Here is a 12,567-nt window from a genome sequence, read left to right on the forward strand (position 1 = left end):
AGGGAAATTGAGCTTTCAATGTTGCTAACCTTCTGACTAGGGTCCTACTCAGTTACAGCTCTAACGTCCAAAAGACTATACCCATACCTTTGGGTCTGACTTTAAAGAAGTCATCATTTACAGCTTTCATATGCTACTCACGTAATTTATTCTGTGATATCTGGAAAACAGCAAATTCCATTTGGAATTATTGTTCTATTCTACCCTATAGATAGTAGCATATATAGTGAAGCTCATTTTCTATTCAATGATTCTTAGTGTTGCTTTCTTGCTCCAAAATTCAGGCGCTAATTTGTGAACTTGGTACAGGAATTTGTATCTGAAATCTCTGTTAAGAAAGTGGCTTGCTAGTTTCTAGTTTTTCATCACTTTTAACCGTTCTTAACTCCTATCTGTATACTGGAAGAAAAAAGATAATAATTTATAAATGCTTCCCATGGAGTTTTGCTAAGTTAGACTTCATAAAATACAAATTTGAAAAATTCAGGACATAGTTTGGGGGCTACTATTTAGTTGAAGTTTTTCACCCTTTTTAAATATGGCTGACAATATTGTGCTTGATGCCGAGACAGAGACAGTGAATACGTCTTTTAGGTTCATCTATGTAAAATTATGTGGCCTGTTTTCATTTGCTCTTAGCTTTCTCTGTTTTTAATTTATTACCTACATTTTTCCAATTCTGCAGTTGAAACCCGATGAAAGGATCATCAAAACAGAATATGGGCTACTGATTCGAAGTTTGCAGAAGAAGGATTCTGGGATGTATTACTGCAAAGCACAGGAGCACACTTTTATCCACACCATAGTGAAGCTGACTTTGAATGTTATTGAGAATGAACAGATGGAAAATACCCAGAGGGCAGAGCATGAGGAGGGGCAGGTCAAGGATCTATTGGCTGAGTCACGGTTGAGATACAAAGACTACATCCAAATCCTTAGCAGCCCAAACTTCAGCCTCGACCAGTACTGCGAACAGATGTGGCACAGGGAGAAGCGGAGACAGCGAAACAAGGGGAGCCCAAAGTGGAAGCACATGCAGGAAATGAAGAAGAAACGAAATCGAAGACATCACAGAGACCTGGATGAGCTCCCTAGAGCTGTGGCCACATAGTCTTCTACTTAATTTAAAGAAAATAATTTTTTACGTGCAAAAACACTGTCTTCTGTTTTGTATATCCCTTATATTGTAATAATTCATAAATGCTTCCCATGGAGTTTTGCTAAGGCACAAGACAATAATCCGAATAAGATGATATGTGGTGAATATAAGAAAGGGCAAAAAAATTCATTTGAACCAGTTTTCCAAGAACAAATCTTGCACCTGCAAAATATAAGAATTATCCTAAAAATAGGGGCTTTAAATTTGTAAATGTTTTATGTTTTGGAATTTATTGTCATGTAAATAATTGAGCTAAGCAAGCACCAAATTTAATATTGTAATAAGGTGTTTTATTCCCTCAAATGTCCGTTAAGCATGGAATTTACCATGCAGCTGTGCTATGTTCTTATGAACAGATATATCATTCCTATTGAGAACCAGCTACCTTGTGGTAGGGAATTAGAGGACAGACACAAATTAAGACAACTCCCATTATCAACAGGAACTTTCCCAGTGAGCCATTCACTCCTGGAGAATGGTATAGGACTTTGGAGAGTTGCATTATTTCTTTCTGGCCACAGGGGTTAAATTTAGGGTCCTACAACATTGATCTACTGAAGGGCATCCATGCTTCCCCCAGGATTTCTGTTGACTAGTTAGGAGTAACGGGTTCACAGAGAGAAGCTGGTGCTCAGTTATGTGTTTCTAGAATACATGCTAAGCTCCACAGGGGCAGAATGCTTAATAAATATTTTAATAAGATATGGGAAAAATATTTAAGTAAAACAAGGGAAACATCATGATGTATAATGCATCCTAAGGGGAAGGCATGATGGGATTTGTTAGAAGACAGAAGGAAAAAGCCATAAATTCTGGCTTTGGAGAAAACTCATATCCCCATGAAAAGGAAGAACAGTCACAAATAAAGTGAAAGAAGTATAATGGAGCTCTTTTCACTAGAGTATAAGTAGCTGCCAATTTGTAATTCATCTGTTAAAAAAAAAACTAGAGTATAACAAATTGCTAGCAAAAGTCTGAGGAAAAATAAATTTTTCTGCAGAATCATAGGAAGACATTTTATTTATAACCAATGATATTTCAGTATATATTTTCTCTCTTTTAAAAATATTTATCATACTCTGTATATTATTTCTTTTTACTGCCTTTATTCTCTCCCGTATATTGGATTCTGTGATTACATTAAAGTGAATAGGAAAAAACAATATATAATACAGAGAGAGAGAATTAAGAAAATGACAATGCTGGGGAGTGGGAATATATATTTGTTGAATAACAGAACAAGTGGAAAATTTTGACAACGGGAAGGGTTAAATTAACTCTTTGACATCTTTTCTTCACTCAACCTGTTCACATTGCTGAGTTAATCTGTTGTAATTGTAGTATAATTCTTTTAGTAATTTAACAATTAATAAGCTTGCCACATGTAAAAGGAACCAACTTCGTAATATTAACATAAACATCTTTCATATTTTGTTAGTACTTTCAAATGTTTTCAATTTGACTTTCCCTCTGAATACGTATGGTGTGTTTCCTGTCTGTTTAAGCAGAAATCACCTTTCCTTCTTGTAACACAGAACCCTTAGCCTTCTTCTGTTTTGCCTTTTTCACGCCCTTTATAGTGTGAAATGAAAAATTAGTCACTTCCTCACATGGAAGGCAGCTTTTCAGAAAACTAAATAACAGACATTTCTTGTTTCTCATGCATTCTACATATCATGAAAGAAAAGTCTGTGAGAAACCCCGTGTGATTAGAGGGCAACTTAATGCAAGATCTGTGGCTCTATGTTGAGGGCATTGTCTCTCTCTTATATTTATTTTATTTGCATTGCTTACCTATCTCAGATTAGTCAAACTGATATATGAGGTTTAATACTCCCTTTACTGATGAATATTTGTAGGTGTTTCACTGAGGAAAAGCTAAGGAATAATTTTAATAAAAGTGAACCAGAACAAATCACTCATTTAAAAAGTAATGCAAAAGAATAGTGTGGCATGATCAGACTACTAATTGAATAGTATAACAAAAGTTTTTGTAATTATAGATTTGCTTGGACGGAATGTTCCAGGAATTCATAGCAAGCTCAAAGCAATTAAGTGGGAACATTTTTAATTAAAAAATCTTCCAAATATTTGTGGGTCCCAACAGTAATAATCATATAATGAATGACTTTGGAAAAATTACATGGAGCTCAAATGTTAGGACTGATTTATGAAAATAAATTTTACTTTCATCCAAATTTGAATGTCCAAACCATTTTTTAATTACTTCTTTCTAATCCTAGTAACTCAGTCAAAATTTGGAAAACTTATTTTATGACCACATATAATATTCTGGCTGCTTTGGATACAATATTCTCAATTCATAATAATTAGTTAAAACACATTAAATGTATTATTAGTAAAACAAAATTTCACACAATAAAAAACAACATGGAGGGAAAATATTTATGTGTATTTATAAAGATAAAGAATATCTAAACTATACTTTTTATTAGCTTTTTAGTTGTCTAGAACATTAGACAAGAATATGAACATATTAAATCCACAAACACAGTACATACTTTCCTACAACTGACTACTTTACCAAATTTGCCTTAAAATAATGAAAAAGAAAAGTATAGTTAATGGTTTCAAATATGCTTTCTAAGAAATTGAATCTCTACGGAGGGGATCTTAAAATGCCTGTTTACTCAAGGTTTCATATTTTTCTTGTCTCTCATACATATGTTTTTGACTGCCTTTTGTGTTCTTTTCTGAATTCATTTCAGCTATTTATGCTGCTAAATAGAATCCTGCATGTCTGCATTCATTTACATTCAATTTATTGTAAATTTTAAGAGTTTGTTTAGAAATGAATTGTCTAATTAATTCTCATAGAGCCCTTTTTTCCAAAGAGCTTGAAATACTACATCCACATTGTTGAATAAACACTTTTGGAAACCAAACAAATTATCTAAGAAATGGAAAAATATTCATAGAGAATTTTAGTAATTTGCAAAAGCCACAAGAGTAGGAGAAGAATTACAATTCACAAATGTTTCATCATTCTGTTGACTAAAACAATGCTCTTTTACAATGTGCTGGCTACAAAATGGTCTTACTCTTGAATTTTGCTTTTGGTTTATATTTTGGTTCTTCATATTGTAGTATGTTTTGTTCCTGCTGAATTTTATAGACTCAACTAAACAATAAGCTATTAGTAGTAACTTTTCATTTTTTAATTTTTATCAAAATTAAATTTCCAAGGAAAACTTGATATTATTCAGCTGTCCACAAAACAATAAACAAGAGCATTTATTACATACTGATTTTCTTAAATATATTTCATATTTATTTATATAATAAATAAAAATGGAAATCAAAACTGAAATAGCCTCCCTTTAGAATGTCACATTTTTGTTTGAAAATATGTTGGAATTGGTTAGCCTTACTGGGAATGGATAATTTGGAAACAAACCAAAAAAACAAATTTGATATGTTTTTATAGAAGACGTATTTTATCATATTAAATGATCACAATTTTAAATAATTCATCTTACATGTAAGGTTAAAAAAATAAAGTCTAAGATTCCCAGATTCTATATATTTGGAGTGCAAAGACAGGTTCATACACATGATTTATACCTCTCATTTAAATATTTTGTAGTATAAAGTATTTATGGAAAGTGAGATAGATGATTTTTGGAAAAGGGAAAAATTTGTTAGACGCCATAGTTAATCATATAATTTAATTCTAGTATTGTGAGTGGTTAGCAATCAACATTGAATTTATAGTTTTGCTATTTTAAAAGAAATGTAGCCTTGTAGTATAAAATAATTAAAAATTGTTAAATGTATATTTTGGTTGTATTATAATAAAACACAAACATTAGTGTTCTATGATTATAAAGACTATTAGTTTGTTTGCAGATTTGTTTTTAAAACCCAAATATGGTAAACAAATTTAATATATAAAATGGTAATAAAGAAAATATAAGCTCAATATTTTCTGAAATTTTTGGTAGATACATTTTACACTGTAAGTATACAGTAATTTCATTCATTAAAGAAAATAATGTGTCCTACCCAATTTGATGCAACTATATTGCTAAGCTTCATTGTGATTTAATTAAGATTTTAGGGCATTGAGATGAATGTTATTACCACAGATACCTACTTCTTTTTAAGCTTCCAATTGCTTTCTGATTATTTAAAAATACTCCTATTGGAGTATAATTTATTAAAGAGTAAGGTGAGGTTTCTGTCTTTAATTTTACTTTATAAAAACATTTTTAAAATTTATTTTACAGACACATATTTCTTGACAATTTGGTACACACATGAAGAATGTTTTATATTTGCAAATACATAATATATTATAATGTCCCACAAATGTGGTATTCAAATAATATAGAGAGATAGTGCATTGAGAAATATCAAGTTTTTTTACTTCACTGATAAGTTTCTAACAGAAGATTACAGTAACAGTCTTTAAAAGAACAAATAATTTCACACAAAATACTTAAAAATTCTTACTTCATTTGGGCTACTAAAAAATACAATAAACTGGGTGGCCCATACACCATAGAAATGTATTTCTCACAGTACTGAAGCAAGGGAAATTCAAGACAAGGGTACTGGTCGATTCTGTGTCTGGTGAGGGCCACTTTGTGATTCATAGACGGTGCCTTCTTGTGTGTCCTCACATAGTGAAAGGGGTCAATGATCTCTCTTCAGCCTATTTTACACAGGCAAGAAATATACTCATCAGGGTTCCACTCTCATAACCTAATCACCTTCCAAAAGGCCCCACTTTCTAATACCATCACCTTGGGAATTAGGATTTCAATGTATAAATTGAGGAAAGAGGGAACACAAAAATTGAGACCATAGCAGAGCTCTTAGGTCCTAGATCATGTCCAAGCTTTTACTGTAGATGAAATATAAGATTAATAAATGAGAAAATTCCAGGTGTATTTGTTTGATATAATATAAATATACATATTTATATTATACATAAAGACCATACAAGTAATTCTCAAGACAGAAGAAACAAGAATGTAACAATTTATTTGAGAATGGAAAGCATTTAAGACCACACAAATTATGGTTTTTATCAATATGGCTTTACTAGTCAAAAAAACTCTTGCCCAAAGAAGATGAAGTTGCAAATACCTTTATTGTTTGTTTCAGAAGCTCATATACTTCTACTTTACATATATGTATTGGCATAAACACTCATCTTGGAGAGCGATTTGGCAAAATCCAATGAAGTTAGATTTTAGTGGATTGAGATGAATGTTATTACCACAAGTAACTACTTCTTTTTTTTTTTTTTTTTTTTTTTTGAGACGGAGTTTCAACCTTGTTACCCAGGCTGGAGTGCAATGGCACGATCTCGGCTCACCGCAACCTCCGCCTCCTGGGTTCAGGCAATTCTCCTGCCTCAGCCTCCTGAGTAGCTGAGATTACAGGCAAGTGCCACCATGCCCAGCTAATTTTTTGTATTAATAGTAGAGACGGTGTTTCACCATGTTGACCAGGATGGTCTCCATCACTTGACCTCGTGATCCACCTGCCTCGGCCACCCAAAGTGCTGGGATTACAGGCTTGAGCCATGGCGTCCGGCCTAACTACTTCTTTTTAAAGTTTCCAATTGCCATCTGATTATTTAAAAATACTCATTTATATGTATACTGTATTGGAGTATAATATCTCAAGAACAAGTTCTTCACAATTAGTATATGCCCTAAGGAAACTTCTCCACATATGTAATAGACATTTTTGAAACTCTACTACATGATAATTATAATAGAAAAACAGAACAATCTATATGTTCAAGAAAAGGAAAATAAATATGTTGAAATACACTACTAAATAGATACAGAAGTTTAAATTTAAAAAAAAGGTTTTATGTATCAACATCGAAAAATCTCAAAAACATACTGTTAAGCAAATAAAATCAAGTAGTCTAGGCATGCAAAAAAATTGTCCTTGGTATATCAAATTTAAAGAATCAAATGATATTGCTTATGGTACATAAACTCATATGTAAGTAGTAAATATAGAAGAACAATTTCTGGAAAAGTTAAGTACTAAATTCAAAACTGATTTTCCTCTAAGGATCAAGGAAAAGCTACCATTGTTTCAATAGCTTTTAAAATTCTCTAAAAAAAAAAAATTCTAAACCTGGCCAGGTTCGGTAGCCCATGCCTATAATCCCAGCACTTTGGGAGGCCGAGGCAGGCAGATCATGAGGTCAGGAGTTCAAGACCAGCCTGACCAATATGGTGGAACCCTGCCTCTACTAAAAACACAAATATTAGCTGGGTGTGGTGGCACATGCCTGTAATCCCAGTTACTTGGGAGGCTGAGGCAGGAGACTGGCTTGAACCTGGGAGGTGGAGGTTGCAGTGAGCCAAGATGGCACCACTACACTCCAGCCTGGGCAACAGAGCAAGACTCCATCTCAGAAAAAAAAAAAAACTAAATGCAATAGAGTAAAATGTTGAATCTTGAAAAATTGGAGTATTAGATTACAATTTTAGTACTATATAGTATTGTCAACATAATTGTGTAATTAAAATAGTTCTAATAAAAAGTACATAAAGGATCTGTATCTCAATACAAATGAATTAGAAGTAAATTCTGAAGACAAAGAGATAAAGAGAAAAAAGAATAGCACAGAAATAGTAAAAATCAGTCATTGTATAGTAAATACAGTTCCAGTTGTTCTTACAACATGGACTTTCTTGAACACCCTGATTATTATTATTATTATTATTATTATTTTTTTTGAGATGGAGTTTTACTGTTGTTACCCAGACTGGAGTGCAATGGCATGATCTCGGCTCACCACAACCTCCGCCTCCTGGGTTCAAGCAATTCTCCTGTCTCAGCCTCCCGAGTAGCTGGGACTACAGGCATGCACGACCATGCCCAGCTAATTTTTGTATTTTTAGTAGAGACGGGGTTTCACCTTGTTGACCAGGATGGTCTTGATCTCTTGACCTTGTGATCCACCCGCCTTGGCCTCCCAAAGTGCTGGGATTATAGGTGTGAGCCACCACACCCTGCCACCCTGATTATTTTAAAAAGATAAAGACCTTGGTTGGCCTCAGGGATCCAGGAATAACATCTAGTCTTCAAAGTAACAACCTATTGTTATGAAAATGTCTGCAACATCTAGGATATCAAGCTATTTGCTTAATATACCAGAAGACTCTGAACAGCTGAGCTGGTCTTTTCTTGGATTGAATACTGTTTAAGGTTGATGCCTAAAATATAGAATTTATTCTTCCTGGCTTACAAATCAAATGCATAAACCAACTAATGCTGTTTATGTAACCTGAAACATAAAGAGAAATGTTTACATCATGTTAGATGTCCTTAAATGTTTCAATTGTTATTTTCTTAAAGAAAGATTCTATATCAATATAATTTTCCTTGTAATTCACTATGAAAATTTTATGTGTAGACATAGACCAAAAGTTACCTGAACATTTTATACTTTAGCAAATTCTCAATTTTATTGGGTTCTGCTAGTGAGGAGCTAGAATAAACACGTATTTTAGGAGTATAAGGTAACATATTCTGAGAGTATTAAAGTACATAAACATAGATAAGAAGAAAAAGACCAATTTAGTGGATGAAAAGTTATCATTTAGAATCAGGAAAACAGTTGTTTAATGGGCGATATTTCTCTAAGCTTTTTTTTTTTTTTTTTTTTTTTTATATTTTTTTTTTTTTTAATTTTTTATTGGATTATAGGTTTTGGGGTACATGAGCAGAGCATGCAAGACAGTTGCGTAGGTACACACATGGCAGTGTGCTTTGCTTTTCTTCTCCCCTTCACCCACATTTGGCATTTCTCCCCAGGCTATCCCTCCCCACCTCCCCCTCCCACTGGCCCTCCCCTTTTCCCCCCAATAGACCCCAGTGTTTAGTACTTCCCTTTCTGTGTCCATGTGTTCTCTAAGCTTTTAATATATTGAAACAAATTACTATTGTGAAATTATCTCCAATTATTGAATTGTGTCTAAAGTATAGCTCTTTCTTGTAGGTCATTTTTACCACAGAAAAACAAACAAAAAACTTTGAATTTCCTATGGTAATTTTTGTCATTATAATTAGTCTTTAAAGATATTTGGAGGTAGCCTTTGGTTTCAGTGGCTATGGCTGAAACTATGAGGGATAATTACCACACTTACTTTAAAAAGACAAGGGTCTGATTACTAGAAACTTGCTTTTCAGACTATGTAGTGATTTAATTCTGTAGGAAGGGGGAGACATCCATAGAAAAAGAGGGAGAGTACTACATCAATTGAACACCCTGTGGGACTAAAGAATCTCAACAACAGCCTTCAGCTCTAGACTTCTCCTCTGACAGAGCCTACCCAAGTGAGAATTAACCAGAAACCAACTCTGGTAATATAACAAAACAAGGTTCCTTAGCACCTCCAAAAAAATCACTCTAGCCAACCAGCAATGGACTCAAACCAAGAAGAAATCCCCAATTTACCTAAAAAATAACTCAGGAAGTTAGTTATTAAGCTAATCAGGAAAGCACCAGAGAAATGCAAAGTCCAATGTAAGAAAATCCAAAAACAGGATACAAGAAGTGAAGGGAGAAATATTCAAGGAAACAGACAACATAAATAAAAAACAATCAAAACTTCTGGAAACAACAGACACACTTATAGAAACGCAAAGTTCTCTGGAAAGTCTCAGCAATAGAATTGGACAAGTAGAAGAAACGAATTCAGAGCTCGAAAACAAGATCTTTGAATTAACCCAATTCAACAAAGTCAAAGAAAACAATAAGAAGATACGAATGAAGCCTCCAAGAATCTGGGATTATGTTAAACAATCAATCCAAAGAATAATTGGTGTTCCTGAGGAAGAAGAGAAATCTGAAAGTCTGGAAAACATATATGGGGAAATAATCAAGAAAATCTTCCCTGACTTTCCTTGCTAGAGATCTAGATATCCAAATGCAAGAAGAACAAAGAACACCTGGGAAATTCATTGCAAAAAGGTCATTATCTAGGCACATTGTCATCAGGTTACCTAAAGTTAAGATGAAGGAAGGAACCTTAAGAGCTGTGAGGAAAAAGCACCAGGTAACATATAAAGGAAAACCTATAAGATGAACAGCAGATTTCACAGTTGAAGCCCTACAAGCTAGAAAGGATTGAGGCCCTATCTTTAGCCTTCTCAAAGAAAACAATTAGCCAAGAATTTTGTATGTGGTGAAACAAAAGTTCATATATACGAAGGAAAGATACAGTATTTTTTAGACAAACAAATACTGAATTTGCCACTACCAAGCCACTACTACAAGAACTGCTAAAAAGGAGCACTACATCTTGAAACAAATCCTGGAAACACATCAAAACAGAACCTTTTTAAAGCATAAATCTTATAGGACCTATAAAACAAAAATACAATTTTAAAAACAAAAACAAAAACCAAGGTATACAGGCAACAAATAGCAGTATGAATCAGATGGTACTTCACAATACTGACACTGAATTTAAATGGCCTAAATGTACCACCTAAGATACAGAATTCACCAGAATGGATACGAATTCACCAACCATCTACTGCCTTCAAGAGACTCACCTAACACATAAAGACTCACACAAACTTAAGGTAAAGGGGTGGAAAAAGACATTTCGGGCAAATGGACACCAAAAATGAGCAGGAGTAGCTATTCTTATATCAGACAAAACAAACTTTAAAGCAATGGCAGTTAAAGAAGACATTATATAATGGTAAAAGGCTTCGTCCAACAGGAAAGAATCATAATTCTAAACATATATGCACCTAATACTGGAGCTCCCAAATTTATAAAACAATTACTGATAGACATAAGAAATGAGATAGACAGTAACACAATAATAGTGGGGGACTTCAGTACTTCGCTGACAGTATTAGACAGGTCATCAAGACAGAAAGTCAACAAACAATCAATTTAAACTATACCCTGAACAAATTGACTTAACAGACCTATTCAGAACACTCCACCTAACAACCACAGAATATACATTCTAATTAACAACACATGGAACTTTATTCCTAGTAGAACATATGATAGGCCACAAAATGAGCCTCAATACCTTTAAGAAAACTGAAAATATATCAAGCACTCTCTCAGATCACAGTGGAATAAAACTGAAATGAACTCCAAAAGGAACCTTTGAAACTACCCAAATACATGGAAATAAAATAACCTGCTTCTCAATGATCATTGAGTCAAAAATGAAGTTAAAATGGGTATTAAAAAAATCCATCAAACTGAATGACAATAGTGACACAACCTATCAAAACCTCTGGGACACAGCAAAAGCAGTGCTATTGAGGAACTATATTAACTTCTCTTCCCGGGTTTATAAGGGATGTGGTTTCAAAGGCAAGAATTTCCCAGTGCCATGCCTCCATCCACCTCCCCATCCGGGAACCTAGAGTTCTTTTTGTAACTTTCCTGCAGGAAGGCTAGGTAAAATTGCAAGTGCGCTTCCTTTGTTCAGAAAGCCCACCAAAAGCCCTGGAAGGAGGGGTTCTGTTGTGGGCCCAAGCAACCAATCTGAGATCAAAGGCAAAGATCAATCACTCCAGAGGACGTTTGAAAGAACTCCTCTCATTGGACAAGAATATGAACGGGGCAGGGGAAAAACCTCAAAGTTAAAAGTCCACTGACCCTTACCTGTGTGGACTCCTTCCCAGCTCCCCTCCTAGGGCAATGTGGGAGCTGTCTTTCCCTCTCTACCTGTGCAGATTTCCCTCTCTGGGATCCCCTCCCATAGCAGTGTGGGAGCTCTCTCTACTTTCTCTCTCTCTCTCTCTCTCTCTCTCTCTCTCTCTCTCTCTCTCTCTCTCTCTCTCTCTCTCTGCCTAATAAATATAAATCGCTCTCTGCAAAGCTCTTTGAGTCTGTTGTATTTATACAAATGATCTCTCTCTCTCTCTCTCTCTCTCTCTTTCTCTCTCTCTCTCTCTCTGCCTAATAAATCGCTCTCTGCAAAACTCTTTGAGTCTGTTATATTTATACAAATGGTAAGCCCACCACACCTCAAGGGCCTCTTCTCCCATTCTTGGGGCAGAGAAGGCCAAGAACCTGAAATACCCAGTTATACTATGAGGAAATTTCATAGCCCTAAATGCCTACATTAAAAAGTTTGAAACAGCACAATAGACAACCTAAGGTCAGATCTCAAGGAACTAGAGAAATAAGAACAAACCATACCCAAAGAAAGAAAATAACTAACATCAGAGCAGAAGTACATGAAATTGAAGCAAAGCACAGAGGATTTTTAGGGCAGTGAAGCTATTCTTATGATACTGTAATAGTAGCCCCATGCCATTATACATTTGTCCAAACCCATAGAATATACACACCAAGAGTAAACTCTAATGTAAACCATGGATTTTGGGTAATAATGTGACAATGTATGCGAATGGATTGT

The 12,567-nt window shown here is 34.4% G+C and overlaps 1 protein-coding gene across 3 annotated transcripts in view; it reads left to right on the plus strand.

Annotated features, from left to right (window-relative positions):
- Positions 1 to 5,091, plus strand: part of SEMA3D (semaphorin 3D) — a 214,417-nt gene extending 209,326 nt beyond the window's left edge. For all 3 annotated transcript variants that reach the window (XM_009002554.6, XM_078342090.1, XM_002751650.8), the window contains one exon: positions 686 to 5,091. In XM_009002554.6, coding sequence (XP_009000802.1) covers positions 686 to 1,111 — 426 coding nt within the window. In that variant the 3' untranslated portion in view covers positions 1,112 to 5,091. The remainder of the gene's footprint in view (positions 1 to 685) is intronic.
- The last annotated feature ends 7,476 nt before the right edge of the window (positions 5,092 to 12,567 follow it).

This window comes from Callithrix jacchus, chromosome 11, assembly GCF_049354715.1.
Source record: "Callithrix jacchus isolate 240 chromosome 11, calJac240_pri, whole genome shotgun sequence".
In the NCBI taxonomy this organism is placed as follows: Eukaryota; Metazoa; Chordata; class Mammalia; order Primates; family Cebidae; genus Callithrix; species Callithrix jacchus.